At 47.1% G+C, this 22,518-nt stretch overlaps 1 protein-coding gene across 1 annotated transcript in view; it reads left to right on the top strand.

Annotated features, from left to right (window-relative positions):
* LOC135070575 (protein HIRA) overlaps positions 1-22,518 on the top strand; it is a 131,153-nt gene that overhangs the window by 87,662 nt on the left and 20,973 nt on the right. The window contains exons 17-23 of the mRNA XM_063964776.1: positions 847-951; positions 14,060-14,208; positions 14,311-14,472; positions 20,604-20,662; positions 20,827-20,932; positions 21,822-21,944; positions 22,140-22,303. Of these exons, the coding sequence (XP_063820846.1) occupies positions 847-951; positions 14,060-14,208; positions 14,311-14,472; positions 20,604-20,662; positions 20,827-20,932; positions 21,822-21,944; positions 22,140-22,303 (868 nt within the window). The remainder of the gene's footprint in view (positions 1-846; positions 952-14,059; positions 14,209-14,310; positions 14,473-20,603; positions 20,663-20,826; positions 20,933-21,821; positions 21,945-22,139; positions 22,304-22,518) is intronic.

Genomic DNA, 22,518 nt, shown 5'->3' on the forward strand with positions numbered 1-22,518 from the left:
CACCCGCACTCTCCCGCCCGTTTGGGAGCTTTGGTATAATCCCCATGGTCCTTACGGAGTTCCCAGCATCCACTAGGACGTCAGAGAAAATAAGATTTTACTCACCGGTAAATCTATTTCTCGTAGTCCGTAGTGGATGCTGGGCGCCCATCCCAAGTGCGGATTGTCTGCAATACTTGTATATAGTTATTGCCTAACTAAAGGGTTATTGTTGAGCCATCTGTTGAGAGGCTCAGTTATATTCATACTGTTAACTGGGTATAGTATCACGAGTTATACGGTGTGGCTGGTATGAGTCTTACCCGGGATTCAAAATCCTTCCTTATTATGTCAGCTCGTCCGGGCACAGTGTCCTAACTGAGGCTTGGAGGAGGGTCATAGTGGGAGGAGCCAGTGCACACCAGGTAGTCATAAATCTTTCTAGAGTGCCCAGCCTCCTTCGGAGACCGCTATTCCCCATGGTCCTTACGGAGTTCCCAGCATCCACTACGGACTACGAGAAATAGATTTACCGGTGAGTAAAATCTTATTTTTTTTTTAGCAATTGTGGTATCGGCACAGTGGTTAAATGATAGAATATATGTAAAATACTTGCTTGGTATTGTTAGTAAGTTTTAAATAAAACCGTTATCTGGAAAGGGCACTTCCTTGTCGTGGTGCTCTGCAAAGCTAGTACGTTCAAAATAACTATTGAGAGAGAATATGAAGTTAATAAAATAACTTACTTGCATCTGTATTCTTTCCATTGCATCTGTATTCTTTGCATTACATTTATAAGTTAAATTATTTTTAATCCATATTCATTACTTGGAAAAATATATTTTTTCTTTCATGTACTTTATCCAGTCTCAGGTGGCATCAACATCCGAGAAGGAGTTATCAGGCATACCAACACCAATGGTAACACTTAGGTTACCAACGCCAGCCGCTCAGAAGACCTTTACCCTGCAAGTGAGTTACAATGCATTTTTTCATGCTTTTTTCTACCATTCTCGTTAAATTGCTTTTAAACCCCTGGCAGGCCGTTTCCGTTATTAAAGATATCAAATGATGTAGCAGAAAATTATATTTGTGTACCATGGTGGTCCATGCATATAGGGGGTTATTCAGAGATGAACGCATATCGCTGCATACGCAGCCTGATCTGCATTAATCTCCGCACATGCTAGGGGCCGCCCAGCACAGGGCAAGGCCCGCCCCCCAATTAATTGCAGAAGCATCAGATCTAAGGTTGACCAGGCTGCGCTGTCAAGTGGTCAGCGGCCATCTTTTTTTTCAGAGTGGCGTGTGCCGTCATGCAGCCGCCCCGAAAATGGTCCCGTACTGCCCCTGTTTGCCATGGCCTGCCCCTCAACACTGTGTCATTGCCCCACGAACGCCCGCCGCTGTCAACCACAGTCCTCTTTCTTTGCATTTGAGGGGAATGGGGGGGGGGGGGGGGGGTGTTCAGAGGGGAGGCTGAGAAATGGGTCGGGCATGATAGCTGCTGTTTTTTTCTATATCTCTCTATAGATATCTGCTGCCTATTGTGTTTCCAATGTTTAATTGTGTGGACTGTGTGCTCTCTGTCGCTCCTGCCCCCTCCCTATTCACAGTGTAGCCAGGAAGGTTTCTGCAGCCTCAGCCCCTACTAATAAGGGGATTGGTGTGCAAAAATTGTGTACATGCTTCAAATGTAAGAAGGAGGTTTCACAGGCATTCTCAAATTGTGGGTGTGAGTCTGAGGGTCAACCCGTGTCGGCGCCCATGTCTGTCACTCCACATGCTGATACACCGTCTACATTGGCAGGGGCTGTGTCTGAATTGCCCCAGCAATTGGTAGTCTCTCGGCAGGTCCCTAATGGAGTAGATGGGTCGAGTGCTGCAGGGGGTGACCGGGGGCAGGGCCTATGCTATCTTCCAAGGTATCTGAGCCAGCTTGGGCCCAGGGGCTAGGGAGCTCCGTACAGAGGGTTTAGTCCAAGTTTCTTCATCTCTGGAACGGATGCTGGAATCCTCTTCTAGGAGCCAAAAGAGACCGCTCCATTCGGTCCTCTAGTCAGGTGAGGACTCTGATGTAGCTTCCTCTTCTCAGGATGAAGAAGAGGTTATTGAGGACTCTGATCTGGAGGTTGCCTTGCTTCCGGATGTGGAAACCTTGACCAGAGCCGTCCACCAGATACTTTAAGCTCTTTGTTACCGAGACAGCAGAAGCTCTCAGGAAACTTTTTATGAAAAAGAAAAAGCTTTTAGTCACTTTCCCCTCCGTTAGAAGACCAGTTATCAGGCCCCTGGAAACATCTCGATAAGGAGTTCCAGATGGCCAGACAGTTAATTGTTCTCTACCCTTTTCCGTCTGAAGACATATCTAAGTGGGAATCTCTGGCTTTGGTGTATCCATCAGTTTCCCATCTAATTAAAGGCCCATACACAATAGAAGAGTGTTCCTGGTGTCCTTGCATAGTCAGGATACATACCTCTATACAATTTTGGATAAGGGATACTCAACCTGTATACCGATTTAGGAACCTCATCAAGCATTCCTTCGATTTGCCATTCTAGTTTCCCACTTCTAATTTCGGGCTCTCCCGTTCGGCCTTTCATCAGCACACCAAGTGTTCACAAAGCTTATGGTGGTAGCGATTGCTCACCTATGATCTCTAGGGTTGACCATAGTTTCCTATCTCAACCTCCTTTTTCAAGGCGTCATTAAAGGTTGCATTAAAGGATCACGTGACCTGGAGAAATGGCATTCTTTTTGCCCATGGGTGTATTGTTAATTTCAAAAAGTCCAACCTGGTGCTGTCTCAGAGGCTTAGCTTCCTTAGCAGGATTTTCGATAGTAGTCTGGTAGTTGAATGCAGCTCACCTTGGGGCGGGTTGACCTTTTGTGATCTGGGACACCGGCTTGAGAGGCTGGTGACAGTAGTTCTGCATAGTCCTTTTCGGATTCTCTGTCCGTGCAGTGGAGGTTCCTCCTGTGTATCTTGCCCTCTTCTTTGTCTGGTTTTGAAACGCATAAACCGCGAGACTGCAACTGTGGTACTGGTGGCTCCGGATTGGCCTTGACAAGCTGGGTTTTAAATTTTGGTCAGTGATGCATAGTTAATGAAGGCAGACTCTGCTGGTGTTTGCAGTGTCAAACACACTGCAATTTAACACCTTTTATTAGTGGGACATTTGCCTCAGCTGTAGCCTGTGTTCATTTATATCTGTATATATTCATGTATATCTGTAGATTCAGCCATGCACAGCTGTGCGTTCCAAAACTCAAAGCGTTCCTATCTCTAAGTGTTTTGAAAATGAACAGTTTAAAAAACCGTTTATCAAACATTGAATAACATCAAGGAAAAAAATGCAGGAAAATTATGTCAATGCATCACATCTCTGCAATGAGAGCTCCAGGACCAGGCTTACCACTTATCCGGTTGAGAATACCAGGTCTGCCTCTGCGCCTACCCCTCAAAGTGAGCAGGGAGCACGGGTGGAGAGCACCAGGCTCAGTAGGGACATTTACACCGGACTTTAGTGTGCTCCCCACAGTCTTAAAACCCACCCGTACTGCTCCTATGAGACCAGAACAAATTTTCACCTTCTGTCCTTTTTTTTTTTTTTTCTTATATTAGTGCATACTTCCACCCCACCATGTTGTATTCCTGTAATGTTTACCTCCACTGATTGTACACCCTGCCAGCAGCAACCTACATAGTGCAGCCTAGATGGGTGCCTCAGATGGTTCCTCCACAGGAAGGATGTTCTGCACGTGGATCTTTCCATACAGGTTATGTCATACCACTACACAAGTATGTTTTCCCATATATGCATTGGGCCCTTGTATGGCTCACCTACCACAGTGTTGCATTCGTATTGTGCCCAACATGTCCGCCTTATCTGGTACGGTTGTGGGTGGGATGAAATATACATGGACCTGATAGTTTTCTTGGGACCCTACTCTGAGCGTTAGGACGCTGCAACCACCCTTATTTTGGGTCATCTCTTCTAGGTGTAGACTTTCCACCCAGGTTAATCCTACGCAGTGCGCCCATGATGGCTGCCTCACCTTGTACCTTGTGAGGGTAGAATACACAACCCATGGAATTAGTACCCAATATGTCTACACAAATCCTGCATTATGCTTACTCTGTGCGTTCTAGGTTTTCATTTTTATGTCTGTGTGGCTTGTTGTATTGCTGCATTAATCTTCTGTATTATGTGCATTGTTTTTGATGTCTGTAAAGCGCCTTGAGTCCTGTTTGGAGAAAGAGCACTATATAAAATTATTATTATTCTGATCTGAGCTTCTCGCCGACAGTCCTTGGCCGTTACCATCTACTTCAACAGGGTCCCTTTGTTTACCCCGCCTAACAGCACCTTTTTTTAATGGCATGGCTGTTGCAGCGTCGATTATGAGGCATAAGGGTATTCTGGATGCAGTTAATTCCACTATGCTTAGGGCCTCTTAAGTGGCAGCAGCACGCTACCATCGTAGCTGGCGATTTTATGACTCTTTGTGTGAGCATCATTGATTTCCAGCTACTACTTCCTGCCTTTCCCGTTGTTTCTCCAGGCTGACGTGGATGCTGGCCTTCATCTGATGTGTACGTTTCAGCCTTATCCATCTTAGTAGTTGGCGCTGCTTCTGGAACCCCAGACTTTTCTGCAAGGGGTCCTTCATGTCCAGCTGCCGTTTGTTTCTCCTAAGGTTCCATTGTACCATAACTTAGTTTTGCAATTGGAATAAAGAATGCGTAGCAATAGTGGAATTGGCACCCCAGAGGGTTGGAATTATGCACAACCTTAATTTTGTTTAGACAACAGTGTATTATAACATTTCGTACAGTATAAAACCATAAGTTGCAATAACTAAAGTTTCTCTGACGTCCTAGTGGATGCTGGGAACTCCGTAAGGACCATGGGGAATAGCGGGCTCCGAAGGAGGCTGGGCACTCTAGAAAGATTTCAGACTACCTGGTGTGCACTGGCTCCTCCCACTATGACCCTCCTCCAAGCCTCAGTTAGAATTCGTGCCCGGCCGAGGTTGGATGCACACTAGGGGCTCTCCTGAGCTCTTAGAAAGAATAGACTTAGGTTTTTTATTTTCAGTGAGACCTGCTGGCAACAGGCTCACTGCAGCGAGGGACTAAGGGGAGAAGAAGCGAACTCGCCTGCTTGCAGCCGGATTGGGCTTCTTAGGCTACTGGACACCATTAGCTCCAGAGGGATCGACCGCAGGCCCAGTCCTTGGTGTTCGGTCCCGGAGCCGCGCCGCCGTCCCCCTTACAGAGCCAGAAGCAAGAAGATGGTCCGGAAAATCGGCGGCATGAAGACTCTGTCTTCACCAAGGTAGCGCACAGCACTGCAGCTGTGCGCCATTGCTCCTCTCACACTTCACACTCCGGTCACTGAGGGTGCAGGGCGCTGGGGGGGGGGCGCCCTGAGGCAGCAATAATAACACCTTGGCTGGCTAAAATACCTCAATATATAGCCCCAGAGGCTATATATGAGGTAAATACCCCTGCCAGAATTCCATAAAAAGCGGGAGAATAGGCCGCGAAAAAGGGGCGGAGCCTATCTCCTCAGCACACTGGCGCCATTTTTCCCTCACAGCTCGGCTGGAAGGAAGCTCCCTGGCTCTTCCCTGCAATATACAGTAACAGTAAGAGGGAAAAGAGAGGGGGGGCATTAAATTTGGCAGTATATATACATATATTATATGAAAAGCAGCTATTAGGGACATAACTCAGTTAGTCCCTGTATATATATATATATAGCGCTCTGGTGTGTGCTGGCATACTCACTCTGTCCCCCCAAAGGGCTTTTTGTGGGTCCTGTCCTCTGTTGAGCATTCCCTGTGTGTGTGGGGTGTGTCGGTACGGCTGTGTCGACATGTTTGATGAGGATAATGAGGTGGAGGCGGAGCAGATGCATTTTGAAGGGACTTCACCCCCTGCGGGGCAGACACCCGAGTGGATGAACTTATGGAAAGAAATGAGTGCACGTATAGATTCTTTACATAAGAAATTTGACGACATGCCAAATGTGGGACAGCCGGGATCTCAGCTCGTGCCTGTCCAGGTGCCTCAGGGGCCGTCAGGGGCTCTAAAATGCCCGCTACCTCAGTTTGCAGACCCGGATGTCGACACAGATACTGATAACAGTGTCGACGACGATGAGTCAAACCTAATGCCTGTCAGGGCCATTCACTGCATGATTGAGGCAATGAAAGAGGTGTTAAACATTTCTGATTTACATCCAGGTACCACAAAAAAGGGTATTATGTTTGGGGAGAAAAAACTACCCGTAGTTTTTCCCCCATCAGATGAACTAAATGAAGTGTGTGAAGAAGCGTGGCTTTTCCCTGATAAAAAATTTGTAATTCCTAAGAAGGTACTAATGGCGTTCCCTTTCCCGCCAGAGGATAGGTCACGTTGGGAAACACCACCTAGGGTGGATAAAGCGCTCACACGTTTGTCAAAAAAGGTGGCACTACCCTCTCAGGATACGGCCGCCCTTAAGGAGCCTGCTGATAGAAAGCAGGAGGCAATCCTGAAGTCTGTATACACACACTCAGGCATTATACTTAGACCAGCTATTGCGTCAGCTTGGATGTGCAGTGCTGCCGCTGCATGGTCAGAAAAACTGTCAGAAAATATTGACACACTAGACAGAGACACTATTCTGCTAACGATTGACCATATAAAAGATTCAGTCTTATATATGAGAGATGCACAGAGGGAAATTTGCCGGCTGGCATCTAAAGTAAGTGCATTGTCTATCTCTGCTAGGAGATGCTTATGGACTCGTCAGTGGACGGGAGATGCAGATTCCAAGAGGCACATGGAAGTTTTGCCTTATAAAGGGGAGGAATTATTTGGGGATGGCCTCTCCGACCTAGTTTCCACAGCAACGTCTGGGAAGTCAGCATTTTTACCCCATGTTCCCTCACAGCCTAAGAAGGCGCCATTTTATCAGGTTCAGTCCTTTCGGACCCAGAAAAGCAAGCGTGGAAAAGGAGGGTCTTTTCTGTCTAGAGGCAGAGGTAGGGGAAAAAGGCTGCAACAGACAGCAGGTTCCCAGGAACAAAAGTCCTCCCCCGCTTCCTCTTCCAAGTCCGCCGCATGACGGTGGGGCTCCACAGGTGGAGCCAGGTACGGTGGGGGCCCGCCTCAGAAATTTCAGCGATCAGTGGGCTCGCTCACTTGTGGATCCCTGGATCCTTCAAGTAGTATCTCAGGGATACATGCTGGAATTCGAGGCGGCTCCACCCCACCGGTTCCTAAAATCTGCCTTGCCGATTGCTCCCTCAGACAGGGAGGCGGTGCTAGCGGCAATTCACAAGCTGTATTCCCAGCAGGTGATAATCAAGGTACCCCTACTTCAACAAGCCTGGACGAGGGGGATTACATGGTTTCCCTGGACATCAAGGATGCTTACCTGCATGTCCCCATTTACCATCCTCACCAGGAGTACCTCAGATTTGTGGTACAGGATTGCCATTACCAATTCCAGACGCTGCCGTTTGGACTCTCCACGGCACCAAGGGTATTTACCAAGGTTATGGCGGAAATGATGATACTCCTTCGAAGAAAGGGAGTTTTAATTATCCCGTACTTGGACGATCTCCTAATAAAGGCACGGTCCAAAGAACAGTTGTTGGTGGGTGTAGCACTATCTCAGGAAGTGCTGAACCAGCACGGCTGGATTCTGAATATCCCAAAGTCACAGCTGGTCCCGACGACTCGTCTACTGTTCCTGGGGATGATTCTGGACACAGTCCAGAAAAAAGTGTTTCTCCCGGAGGAGAAAGCCAGGGAGTTGTCTTCTCTAGTCAGAGACCTCCTGAAACCAAAACAGGTATCGGTATATCACTGCACGCGGGTCTTGGGAAAGATGGTAGCTTCTTACGAAGCAATTCCATTCGGCAGGTTCCATGCCAGAATCTTTCAGTGGGACCTGTTGGACAAGTGGTCCGGATCGCATCTTCAGATGCATCGCTTGATAACCCTGTCTGCAAGAACCAGGGTGTCTCTTCTGTGGTGGCTGCAGAGTGCTCATCTTCTGGAGGGTCGCAGATTCGGCATTCAGGACTGGGTCCTGGTGACCACGGATGCCAGCCTGCGAGGCTGGGGGGCAGTCACAAAGGGAAGAAACTTCCAAGGACTATGGACAAGTCAGGAGACTTCCCTTCACATAAATATTCTGGAACTACAATGCCCTAAGTCAAGCAAAATCCCTGCTCCTACACCAGCCGGTGCTGATCCAGTCAGACAACATCACGGCAGTCGCCCATGTGAATCGACAGGGCGGCACAAGAAGCAGGATGGCAATGACAGAAGCCACAAGAATTCTCCGATGGGCGGAAAATCATGTACTAGCACTGTCAGCAGTGTTCATTCCGGGAGTGGACAACTGGGAAGCAGACTTCCTCAGCAGACACGACCTCCACCCGGGAGAGTGGGGACTTCATCCAGAAGTCTTCCAAATGATTGTACATCAGTGGGGTCGTCCACAGGTGGACATGATGGCGTCCCGCCTAAACAAAAAACTAGAGAGGTATTGCGCCAGGTCAAGAGACCCTCAAGCGATAGCTGTGGACGCTCTGGTGACACCGTGGGTGTACCAGTCAGTTTATGTGTTCCCTCCGCTGCCTCTCATACCAAAGGTATTGAGAATAATAAGAAAGCGAGGAGTAAACACAATTCTCGTGGTTCCGGATTGGCCAAGAAGAACATGGTACCCGGAACTTCAAGAGATGATCTCAGAGGACCCGTGGCCTCTGCCGCTAAGACAAGACCTGCTACAGCAGGGGCCCTGTCTGTTCCAAGACTTACCGCGGCTGCGTTTGACGGCATGGCGGTTGAACGCCGGATCCTGAAAGAAAAGGGCATTCCGGAGGAAGTCATTCCTACGCTTATTAAAGCCAGGAAAGAGGTTACAGCAAATCATTATCACCGCATATGGCGGAAATATGTTGCATGGTGTGAGGCCGAAAAGGCCCCAACTGAGGAATTTCAACTAGGTCGATTTCTGCATTTCCTGCAAGCAGGAGTGAATATGGGCCTAAAACTGGGTTCCATTAAGGTACAGATCTCGGCTCTATCGATTTTCTTTTAGAAAGAACTAGCTTCAGTACCTGAAGTTCAGACATTTGTAAAGGGAGTGCTGCATATTCAGCCCCCATATGTGCCTCCTGTGGCACCTTGGGATCTCAACGTGGTGTTGAGTTTCTTAAAATCACATTAGTTTGAACCACTAAAAACCGTGGATCTGAAATATCTCACGTGGAAGGTGGTCATGTTATTGGCCTTGGCTTCTGCCAGGCGAGTATCAGAATTGGCGGCTTTGTCTTATAAAAGCCCTTATCTGATTTTCCATATGGATAGGGCAGAATTGAGGACTCGTCCCCAGTTTCTCCCTAAGGTGGTGTCAGCGTTTCATTTGAACCAGCCTATTGTGGTGCCTGCGGCCACTAGGGACTTGGAGGACTCCAAGTTGTTAGACGTGGTCAGGGCCCTGAAAATATATGTTTCCAGGACGGCTGGAGTCAGAAAATCTGACTCGCTGTTTATCCTATATGCACCCAACAAGCTGGGTGCTCCTGCTTCTAAGCAGACTATTGCTCGTTGGATTTGTGGTACAATTCAACTTGCACATTCTGTGGCAGGCCTGCCACAGCCAAAATCTGTCAATGCCCACTCCACAAGGAAGGTGGGCTCATCTTGGGCGGCTGCCCGAGGGGTCTCGGCTTTTTCAACTTTGCCGAGCTGCTACTTGGTCAGGGGCAAACACGTTTGCAAAATTCTATAAATTTGATACCCTGGCTGAGGAGGACCTGGAGTTCTCTCATTCGGTGTTGCAGAGTCATCCGCACTCTCCCGCCCGTTTGGGAGCTTTGGTATAATCCCCATGGTCCTTACGGAGTTCCCAGCATCCACTAGGACGTCAGAGAAAATAAGAATTTACTCACCGGTAATTCTATTTCTCGTAGTCCGTAGTGGATGCTGGGCGCCCATCCCAAGTGCGGTTTATCTGCAATACTTGTACATAGTTATTAACTAAATCGGGTTATTGTTGAGCCATCTGTTGAGAGGCTCAGTTGTTTCATACTGTTAACTGGGTTTCATATCGCGAGTTGTACGGTGTGATTGGTGTGGCTGGTATGAGTCTTACCCGGGATTCAAAATCCTTCCTTATTGTGTACGCTCGTCCGGGCACAGTATCCTAACTGAGGCTTGGAGGAGGGTCATAGTGGGAGGAGCCAGTGCACACCAGGTAGTCTGAAATCTTTCTAGAGTGCCCAGCTTCCTTCGGAGCCCGCTATTCCCCATGGTCCTTAAGGAGTTCCCAGCATCCACTACGGACTACGAGAAATAGAATTACCGGTGAGTAAATTCTTATTTTTATTAAAACTCATTAAAAAAAATGGTTACAATGTCCATATACATATGACAGCTCTTTGGTTCATCAGCCCCCTACCACATGTTATGGGGGTCTAGACAGGCACAAGTGTACATATACTTCTTCTATGATATCCTCCTTCCAATATAGTAGATTGGAGATCACATCAAAAGAAAGACTGAAAAGCTAACGCGTTTCGTCTCGTGCCGAGACTTCATCTGGGGTATATCTAAAATATTAGAACATGATCTTTTAGGATATTAGCCCAAATATTTATACATTAATACAATAACAATTAATTTCACATTAATATAATAAAAAAACAATGAATTGGAACATCACTGGAAACAGGCTATTCTTGTTCAAATCTACTACATTTGAATGGATTGGTACTACATTGAACTGGATTGGTCTTGGTGACTTTTACCCATGTATGGATGCTACCTCAGCAGCTATTACTAAAGCTAGAGTGTGGACTACACGGGAATTTTATTTTTATATATATATATATATATATATATATATATATACACACACACGCGCACACACACACACCATCTGGAAAGTATTTACAGTGCTTCACTTTTTCCATATTTTGTTATGTTACAGCCTTATTCCAAAATGGAAGCTTTAGTGGAATCCACCTGTGGTAAATTAAGTTGATCAGACATGATTTGGAAAGGCACACACCTGTCTATATAAGGTCCCACACTTGACAGTGCGCAAACCAAGCATGAAGTCAAAGGAATTGTCTGTAGACCTCCAAGACAGGATTTTCTCGAGGCACAAATCTGGGGAAGGGTACAGAAAAATATCTACTGCTTTGAAGGTCCGAATGAGCACAGTTGCCTCTATCATCTGTAAATGTAAGAAGTTCGGAACCACCAGGACCCTTCCTAGAGCTGGCCGTCCGTCTAAACTGAGCGATCGAGGGAGAAAGGCTCTAGTCAGGGAGGTGACCAAGAACCTGATGGTCACTCTGTCAGAGCTTCAGCATTCCTCTGTCGAGAGAGGAGAACCTTCCAGAAGGACAACCATCTCTGCAGCAATCCACCAATCAGGCCTGTATGGTAGAGTGGCCAGACGGAAGCAACTCCTTTGTAAAAAAGCACATGGCAGCCTGTCTGGAGTTAGCCAAAATGCACCTGAAGGACTCTCAGACCACGAGGAACAAAATTCTGTGCTCTGATGAGACAAAGATTGAACTCTTTGGCGTGAATGCCAGGCGTCATGTTTGGAGAAAACCAGGCACCGCTCATCACCAGGCCAATACTATCCCTACTGTGAAGCAAAGTGGTGGCAGCATCAAGCTGTGGGGATGTTTTTCAGCGGCAGGAGCTGGGAGACTAGTCAGGATAGAGGGAAAGAAGAATGCAGCAACCTACAGAGACATCCTGGATGAAAACCTGCCCCAGAGCACTTTTGACTGGGGCGACGGCCCATCTTTTAGCAGGACAACGACCCTAAGCACGCAGCCAAGATATCAAAGGAGTGGCTTCAAGATAACTCTGTGAATGTCCTTGAGTGGCCCAGACTTGAATCCAATTGAACACCTCTGGAGCGATCTGAAAATGGCTGTATACCGACGCTTCCCTAACCTGATGGAGCTTGAGAGGTGCTGCAAATAGGAATGGGCGAAACTGCCCAAAGGTAGGTGTGCCAAGCCTGTGGCATCATATTCAAAAAGACTTGAGGCTGTAATTGCTGCCAAATGTGCATCCACAAAGTATTGAGCAAAGGCTGTGAATACTTATGTACATGTGATTTCTTCGTTTTATATTTTTAATAAATTAGCAAAAATCTCAAAAACACTTTTTTTCACGTCATTATGGGGTATTGTGTGTAGAATTTTGAGGGGAAAAAAAACAATTTATTCTTGTTCAGCGGATACACAGTGCTGGAGTTAATTACAAATTAGAGTCCACCACGATCCCTGGATGTAGGTACTAACAATTACTCTGCGGTGAGGTGAGATCGAGTTACTAAACTAACTTGTTGGTGCTGTTCTGCTAATCCAGTTGCCCAAACCTTACTGGATTCCTCTTCCCATGTGGTTGTGGTACATACACTTTGGGTGTATGTTGCTTGCACCACTTCCATACGCAAGATGGAAGATTTGTTTTCTACAATGCCCATACACAGTGCTGGCTTACTTGTAAGCAGACCCTTTCCAGGTAAATCAGTCTGGTCATCCATTAGGCTTATGTAGCCATTAGTCAGGCTCCGTCTAGGTCGATTTCGGCTATCTCCACTCGGTTGTTTGGATCCTCATGGGCTGCATGGAATGAAGCCTCTGCTCCTCAGCTCCGTCATGCAGCCAGTTGGTCCTCTGTCCATACGTTTTTTCAAATTTTACAGGTTTAATACTCTTGCATCTGTGGATGCCGGGTTTGGTCGCAGGGTACTACAGGTTTCTCAGGGCCTTCCCGTCTGTGAGTAAAGCTTTGGGACGTCCACAGTGTAACTCCAGTGTCTCCCAGTGGATGAAGGAGAAAACAGAATTTTGCTACTTACCGATAAATTCCTTTCTTAGATTCTAGGGGGAATCCTAATTAGTGCCCTGTTGAATCAAAGCTTCATTCCTTACTTGGGTGACTCGTTGAAAAAAGCATTACCTGGAACACTGCTCAGTAGTCTACGGGTGGTAGTGTTGTTGACCATGGAGGATCACTGTTGAGTTTTCAACTTTCTCAAATCCAACCTGGTTCTGACCCAGAAGATGGTCTTCCTGGGGCTTCTGTCTGACACGTCCTGTCGGCGTGTCTTTTTTTCAGAAGATAAGATTCTGGCCCTGCAGTCTTTTGTGCGGTCTCTACTGCTCCTGGACGGGTTGTCTATCCAGTGGCGTATGCATTTGTTGGGGAAGATGGTAGCCACCTTCAAAGCGGTACAATTTTTGGGCTTGCCAGCGTCATATCCTGTGATATTTCCATGTCTGGAAAGGCAGTTTTTGTTCTGGCCTGCCAGTCCTTTGTTTGGTGGTTCAACTTCCCCAACCTGTCCAGGACTTGCCAGTTCTTAATCTGGGATTGGACTTGATCACGATGGATTCCAGTCTCTCTTGTTGCAGTGCGCTGACCCTGGTTCCAGTTTCAGGTAGTCTTGTCCACGGAGGAGGCTGTCCTTTCTATCATTGTGCTGGAATTATGGGTGGTATTGGAATGTCCTATTGCAGGTTCAGAGGAACCTATGGGTAAGGCCTCTCAGCGTACAGTCGGACAAAGCCATGGCTGTGAGTATTTCAGCTGACAGGGAAGAACCAGGAGTCACCAGACCGTGGCGTAGACTGCTCGGATCATGTGGTGGGTGAAGTTTGTTCAAGACATTCTTTCATCTTCATTCTGTGGTTGGAGAATTGGGAAGCAGACTTCCTCAGCCAAGGGTTCACCTGTGGCCATTGCACCAGGACACAATCAACCTGGTATTTTCAGTATAATAACTGGATAGCTTGTGGGAGGGCTTGGGGGGTATTTCAGTCTGCAGTGTCCTTTGGCTGTACTCACAGGAATTTGTTTTACTGTGAGTATAAAAAAATCCTCCCCCCCCCCCCCAACTCTTTATATAAAAGAAAAGTATATAGGTTTCTTGAAATTAGAAAAAAAACCTTACTAATATATATATATAACATATGATGATGGCCCTGCTATTGTGACATGATTTCCTCTTCATTTTCCCTTTCCAGATAAGCGCAGACCCCTCAATTTATATTGAAGTAGAGAATGATGTCCGAGCGGTGGCAGGATCGAAATTGAGCCGGCTGAAATGTAATCGAGAAGGGAAGGAGTGGGAGACTGTTCTCACTAGCCGGATCCTAGCAGCAGCAGGCAGCAGGTTGGTCTTGTGTCACAGCTGTGTGTCCTGAAACATTTTTTTTTTTTTTTTTTTTTACACTGGGGAAGTCAGATTAATGGATAGTTCTTTCTTTCATTCTAGTGACGTGGTGTGTGTGGCCTGTGAGAAGCGGATGTTATCTATGTTTTCTGGAAGTGGAAGAAGAGTGTTTCCTCCCATCATCCTGTCCTCTCCCATCTCCACATTGCAGTGTACAGGATTTTATGTAATGGCTCTTACAGCAGCAGCTGCGCTGTTTGTTTGGTGAGTATAGACCACTGAACAAATTAATTACAGAATTACATTGGTTGACACCTGTATCTACTGTATATGGCTAAATGTATTGGTCTCTTTGAGTTTCTCCATTTTGTATTTTGATTATTCTCATACTGTATACGTAAGGAAACATACAGGGGAAGGGTTTCTTGGAAATGTAAAGTTCATCATGTGTGTTTCTCTAGCATCCATAAGGGATATTGGGGGAATCTAGTACGATGGGGTATAGACGGGGTCCAAAGGAGTCAGTGCACTTTAAATTTCTTCAACTGGGTGTGCTGGCTCCTCCCCTCTATGCCTCCTCCCACAGACAGTTTAGAAAAAAAAGTGCCCTCAGGAGAGGATTCAGATCTCTGAGCGCCAGTTTTCTTCAATTTATTTTTTTCTGTTTTTTTATTTTCGGTAAGCTGTCTGGGCAACAGCATAGCTGCACCGTGGAAGTTAAAGGGAGGACGGTCACCGGCCTTACGAGGTGCAGAGCTGCTTCCCCGCTGCAGGACCACCGTCCTGAGGGGTTGTTGTTCAGTGGGGCACTGCGCCTTGGCTGTCACAGCTGCAGCACGTCGCACACCCTTAATGCTGCCTGAAGGTGACCGGTGGGGAGTACACACTGGGCGCCCCACTAGGGGGGTCCCCCGGTTCAAAGTGCGGCTGACCACGGGGGCAGCGTACGGGACCCTCCCACATGGGGGATCTTAGCGGGACCCCCCGGAACTGGCACAAAACCGCTTGACTAGCACTTGTTGTGATGTTTTGAGCTAAAAGGAGACTTTGCCAGGATAATATATTAATGTAACTCCGGCGCCATTGGAGAGGGCAGAGCTACATCAGAGCGGGACCTGAGGCATTTTGGCGCCTTTCTCTGCTTACTGCAGCCACAGACAGTGCACACAGCGCTTCCTGATTCCTTAGCCACGCTGGATATCTGGTACTGGGTGTAGCAAAGGGGGAGAGCCGCTTGTGTACACTATCTGGATCCTATGTAGGACAGAAATTGTTAGTGTTTACTGTAATATAGAGAGCTGACGGCCTCACTGGGGCTGTGCAGCTCAGGGTGTGCTGCTGTCCTTGTCTGTCTGTCTGTCTCTCTCCCTCTCTCTCTCTGTGTCTCCTCTCACGTACAGTAGGGCAGGCTTGCAATATCACTGTCTGTGTGTATGATGTGCTTACTGTGAAACATGGGTAAACACAAACTATGCAGTGTATGTCACACCAGACACACTCCATTGTCTACTGACTGTTTCATGTGAACAATGCAGTCAATCTTCACAAACCAGTGACGGGGCTGGGGAAGAGGGTCCAGAGCCCCCCTGGTTAGGGTCTCTTAAAACTATGATGTCAGACATGTCATCCCAGCTCACTGCTAATGTGCAGAAGACTCAGCTACTACAATAGGCTGTTGCAGATTTAGCTGCTAGGGCAGATGCACAGCCCCCCCCCCCCCCCTCTCATGCAGGTCCACAGAAACATGGGTTACCTGCTCTACTCTCTGATACAGATGATGATATACAGCAGGATGGTGATGACCTGGATCCCGTTAGTGGAGATCCTGATTCTGATCAGGGTATTGAACCCCTAATTCTGGCTATCCGGGACCTGTTAAAGCTCCCTCTAGAGCAGTGGTTCTCAAACTCGGTCCTCAGGACCCCACACAGTGCATGTTTTTTAGGTAACCCAGCAGGTGCACAGGTGGATTAATTACTCACTGACACATTTTGAAAGGTCGACAGGTAGAGCTAATTATTTCAATTGCGATTCTGTGAGGAGACCTGCAAAACATGCACTGTGTGGGGTCCTGAGGACCGAGTTTGAGAACCTGTGCTCTAGAGGACGCTGCATCACAGCAGTCGTTTTTCTTTATACAAAACAAGCCTAATTTCACTTTCCCTGACTCTACAAAGTTAGGTGACCTATTCAAACAGGCCTGGAAAAATCCAGACAAAAAATTCCAAGTGTCCAATAAGTTTTTGTGCACTTTTCCATTTGCTCCTGAAGGTAGAACATTTTGGGAGGAACCCCCTGGGGTGGATGTATCAGTCTCTCGCCTGTTTAAAAAGGCGGTGCTGCCTGCCCCAGGCTCCTTTACCATGAAGGATCCGGGGGATAGCAAGATAGAGACTACAATAAAGTCTATATACACAGCAGCGGGTATATCACAAAGGCCAGTCATTGCGGGTTGCTGGATGACCCATGCCATTCATTCCTGGGCCACTCAAATTCAGGGGGGGCGTCTCGGGAGATATGCCCTTGGTTACTATGGTAACCCTCCTAAAACACATTCAGGGCACTACACGTGTCCTCTGATTCGCTCAAGGAGATGGGGAACATTAATGCTAGGACTTCTGCCATGGCAATGTTGGCGCGCAGGGCCTTGTGGCTGTGTCAGTGGATTGCAGATGCAGAATCCAAACGTAGTATGGAATCCCTCCCCTTTTTCTGGGGAATGGCTCTATTTGGGGTTAAATTGGATACCAGGATTTCCAAAGTTACGGCTTGGAAAGCCACGTTTCTCCCCTCTGGGGCCCCACCAGCGAGACTTTTCTACCCGGGGCCGTCTGTCCAGTCCTTTCGTTCTCACAGATTTCGATCTAAGGCCAGAGGTGCCTCCAATGCGACTAGACGCACCAGGGGTTAGTCTAGAAAGTCTGCAAGCACCGGCTCTCGGGAACAGACCAACGGTTCTGCTTCCACTAAAGCCTCAGCATGACGGTGCCCACCCACCCTGAGGGGATCTCGAGGTGGGGGCTCGACTGCATCACTTCAGCTGCATCTGGGAGACCTTCTGCCAGGATACCTGGGTCAGAAATTTCGTTTCTCAAGGCTACAAGCTGGAGTTCGACAGTACTCCTCCCCAACGATTTTTCAAATCAAGCTTACCAGCTTTGGAGGATATGCAAGTTACGTTGCAACAGGCCGTCCAAAAGTTGGTCCAGTCTCACGTTGTTGTTCCAGTACCAATACTGCAACGCGGCAAGGGGTTTTACTCCAACCTATTTGTGGTGGCGAAACTGGATGGTTCGGTAAGACCCATTTTAAATCTAAAATCCTTGAATCCTTATTTGAAGGTGTTCAAGTTCAATATGAAATCTCTGCGAGCTGTGATTGCGGGCCTGGAGGAGCAGGAATTCATGGTCTCATTGGATATCAAGGACACCTACCTCCATATTCCAATTTGGCCACCTCATCAGGAGTATCTGCGGTTTGCCCTGCTGGACGATCGTTTCCAAATCCAGGCCTGTCCACAGCCCCGAGGGTATTCACGAAGGTGATGGAGAGGTGATGTTCCAACTCAAGAGTTCAGGGGGTCAATGTTGTCCCTTACCTGGACGATCTTCTGATCAAAGCAAGATCCAGGGAGCTTTTGTTGCTCTATATCGACCGCATTATCCAACTCCTGTCACACCATGGGTGGATCCTCATCTTTTACAGAAATCCCACCTGGAGCCGACTCAGCGGCTCCTGTTCCTGGGGATGTTGTTGGATACTGTGGCCCAGAAGGTGTTCTTACCAGAGGACAAGGCGAGAACACTTCAGGAGATTGTCCGCATGGTGCTCTGACCTACTCGAGTGTCCATCCATCTTTGCATAAGATTGTTGGGAAAGATAGTCACCTCTTATGAGGCAATCCAATATGGGAGTCTCCATGCCAGAACTTTTCAGCTGGATCTCCTGAGCAAATGGTTCGGATCACATCTTCAGATGCACCGGATGATACGGCTGTCGACTCGGGCCAGGATTTCCCTCCTGTGGTGGCTGCGGTCCTCCAGGCTCCTGGAGGGCCAGAGTTTCGGTATTCAGGATTGGACCCTCCTCATGATTGATGCAAGTCTACGAGGATGGGGAGCTTTCACCCAAGGGGCACAGTTCCAGGGCAGGTGGTCAGCCCACGAAAGCCTCCTTCCGATCAACATTCTGGAACTTTGGACGATCTACAATGCTCTGCTTCATGCCTCTCCACTGCTCAAGGATCATGTGATCCAAGTACAATCGGACTACGCCACAGCAGTGGCGTAGATCAATCGACAAGAGACAAGAGCCTGCATGCGAGAGGTGTCAAGGATACTCCTCTGGGCAGAAAGAAATGCAAGAGCAATGTCAGCAATCTTCATTCCATGTGTGGACAACTGGGAAATGGACTTCCTGAGTCGTCACGATCTCCAACCGGGGGAGTGGGGTCTTCACCAGCAGGTGTTCCAGCAGATCATCCACCGGTGGGGCTGCCCACAGATAGACATGATGGCTTCTCGTCTCAACAAGAAGCTTCACTGGTATTGTTCTTGAACCACGGACCCTCGGGCGAGGGCAGTGGATGGACTGGCGTCGCCTTGGTCTTTACCGACTGGTCTACCTGTTTCCTCCGATACCATTGCTCCCAAGGGTGCTAAAGCAAATCAGGAATCAGAGTCCAGGCAGTTTTGATTGCCCCAGATTGGCCTCGGAGGTCATGGTACGCAGATCTTCTGGGAATGTCCATCGAAGACCATTGGCATCTACCACTAAGAAGCGATCTTCTTCAATAAGGACCGTTGTCTACCCGGATTTACGGTGACTTCGTTTCACTGCATGGAGCTTGAGCAGAACATCCTAGCTCACAAGGGCCTTTCCAAAAAGATTGTTACCATGGTTCAGGCTAGGAAACCTGTGACCTCAAAACACTATCATCATATCTGGAGGAGATATGTCTCTTGGTGCAAGGAACGCTCGTATCCACCTGCTGAGTTTCACTTGGGACGTTTTCTTATGTCTCCTGCAGGCTGGTGTGGATAAGGGCTTACGTCTGGTTTCCATTAAGGTTCAGATTTCAGCCCTCTCCATTTTCTTCCAGAAGAAATTGGCAGTGTTGCCAGAAGTTCAGACCTTCTTGCAAGGGAAACTCCACATACAACCTCCTTTTGTGCCGCCTACGGCACCCTGGGATTGGAATGTGGTGTTGGAATTTCTACAGTCGTCCTGGTTTGAACCTCTGATGACTGTAGAAGACAAGTACTTCATGGGGAATATGGTGATGTTACTGGCCCTGGCTTCTGCTCGATGTGTCTCCGAATTGGGGGCCTTGTTGTGTAAAAGTCCATATTTGGTCTTTTACGAGGACAGAGCGGAGCTCCGGACTATACAGCAGTTCCTGCCGAAGGTGGTCTCTGCATTTCACTTGAATCAGCCTCTTGTTATTCCGTCTAGTTCTGGCGCTTCTGCTCCTCCGGAGGCATTGGATGCTGTGCGAGCCTTGAGGATCTATGTCAAGAGAACGGCTTGGATCAGAAAGATGGATTCCTTGTTTGTGCTCTATGATGCACAGAAAAAGGGTTGTCCTGCTTCAAAGCAGTCCTTTGCTCGTTGGATTAGGGTTACTATCCAACAGGCCTATGTGTCGGCAGCCTTACCTGTTCCTAAGTCTCTGAAGGCCCACTCTACAAGATCTGTGGGATCTTCCTGGGTGGCTGCCCGTGGAGTATCGGCCTTACAACTTTGGCAAGCTGCTACTTGGTCGGGGGAAGAACACTTTTGTTAAGTTCTACAAGTTTGATACCCTGGCCAAAGAGGACACAAGTTTGGGCAGGCAGGGCTGCAGCAGTCTCCGCACGTTCCTGCCTGTTCTGTAAGCTTTGGGATGTCCCCATCGTACTAGATTCCCACAATATCCCTTATGGATGCTAGAGAAAATAGGATTTTAATTACCTAGCGGTAAATCCTTTTCTCATAGTCCATAAGGGATATTGGGCGCTCGCCTCAGTGTTTTGACTTTTCTGCAGGTTCTTGTTGTATGGTTACCTGTTCAGCTGTTTGCTGTTGTTACCAGCCATAGCTGGTTGTTGTATGTTAGTGGTGTGCTGGTATGTAAATCTCACCACTCTTTGTTATTATATTTTCTTCTCTCATATATGTCCTTTCTCCTTTGGGCACGTTTTTACCTATAACTGCCTGTAGGAGGGGGCATAGAGGGGAGGAGCCAGCACACCCAGTTGAAGAAATTTAAAGTGCACGGTCTCCTTTGGACCCCGTCTATACCCCATCGTACTAGATGGGGTATAGACGGGGTTTATACCCCATCTAGATGATATATAATACTCTATGACTCTAGCTAAAGTATTTTGTAATAAATTAATTTTCCCTTTGCCCAGGGATGTCCAGAACCAGATATCTATTATAAAGGATGAGTCTCTACAGCCCATCTTATCAGGTAACCATTTATATAATGTGATGAATGTGAATATGTATGTGCATGTTTTGTGGGCATTCATGAGATTGATGTATGTGCATATTATTAGGGTAATCTTTGAATAGTAATAGCATTAATATTGCTTTTTTGTTTCCTTTTTTTAATATGGTCTTGTTTTATCCTAGGTAACGATATGACCGTGTCCCAGACCCTGCTTACCCAGAGAGGTATTCCTGTGCTGAGTTTGTCTAATGGGAAATCCTACTGCTTTAATCCTGCACTTTCCACATGGTAAGGAATAGCACTGTAAATAAATGTATGCAGAATATTAGTCATTATCTATGTAATGCTTTATAGTAAGGAGGTTGGACTGCGATCAGAACAACTATAACATATCTTGTGACTGTAATTTAGTGTGCCTGGAAAGCCTTCTATGGAAGCAGCTTTTGCATGATCTCACTGTGATATGGAGGAAAGGGGATCCGAATTGAAAGTCGACAGTAACTAGGTCGACCACTATTGGTCGACAGTAACTAGGTCGACAGGGTCTTTAGGTCGACATGTTCTAGGTCGACAGGTCAAAAGGTCGACATGAGTTTTTCACATTATTTTTCTTTTTCTTTTTGAACCTTTTCATACTTAACGATCCACGTGGACTACGATTGGAACGGTAATCTGTGCCGAGCAAAGCGAAGGCACCATGCCCGAAGCATGGCGAGCCATGCGAGGGGACGCGGTGCACTAATTGGGGTTCCCGGTCACTCTACGAAGAAAACTACACCAAAATAACATTAAAAACTCATATCGACATTTTGACCTGTCAACCTAGACACCCTGTCGACCTAGTTACTGTCGACCAATAGTGGTCGACCTAGACATTGTCGACCTAGTTACTGTCGACTTTCAATACCACACCCGGAGGAAAGCATAGACAACACTTCTTGGCATCGTCTGTATTACAACTTTTTTAAATCCTTGCCAGTGTGTATCGGATCTTGATCAGTATGCCTGTAGTGGAAATGAAAAGCTGTAGTGCTGAGATACACACTTGTACTTGTACAGATCTTGTACTTGCATTGTTTAGATTTGATGGGGAAAGTGTCAGGAGAATCAACCAATGAGCACATGTAAATTCTTATTCTGTGCTTTAACCCCATTGCCAACATCTTCCCCTCTACAGGAACCTGGTATCTGACAGGCAGGACTCATTGGAACAATGCGCAGATTACAGGAACTGTTTAACCTCACAGGATGCTATCATGTGTTCTGGACCACTAGCCATAATCCAAGGACGAGTGTCCAAGTAAGAACATGTTAAAGCATTCAGTTTGACACTATAGAGATTGTAGCTGGTCTCTTCTTGCAAGCAGAAAATATGTATTTTACTAATAGACCTTAATAAAGTAACAGATGTCTTGTGTATCATTAATAAAGTATTCCCATTCTGCAGATATATGACTTTGTGTTTGTCTGATTTGAGCTTGTATGTCCTTTGCAGTGCAGGCAGACAGGCCGCTCGCCTTTTCACAATGCCCCATCGAGTGCAGCAGGAGACCACCATGGCTCACCTTGAAGACCAGATTGCGGCTGCCCGAATGCTACAGTCCAGCCAGGAATACAGATACTGGTTACTCATCTATGCACGTTACCTTGTCAATGAAGGTGAAGTGCAATCTGGAACAACCTAATATAGATAATACAGATAACACAGAAAATTCTGTCAATTGTAAAATTATTAATGTAGATGAATGATGTGAACTAGTAAAAGTGGATATGTAATTATTTTCAAAAACTGAAATAGCCATTTTACGCTGTAGGCTTCAATAAAGTAAAAACCTGTGAGGTTCATAGTTTTTCCCTTCCCTCATAACTGTTAT

The sequence above is a fragment of the Pseudophryne corroboree genome, chromosome 1 (assembly GCF_028390025.1).
Source record: "Pseudophryne corroboree isolate aPseCor3 chromosome 1, aPseCor3.hap2, whole genome shotgun sequence".
Taxonomy (NCBI): Eukaryota; Metazoa; Chordata; class Amphibia; order Anura; family Myobatrachidae; genus Pseudophryne; species Pseudophryne corroboree.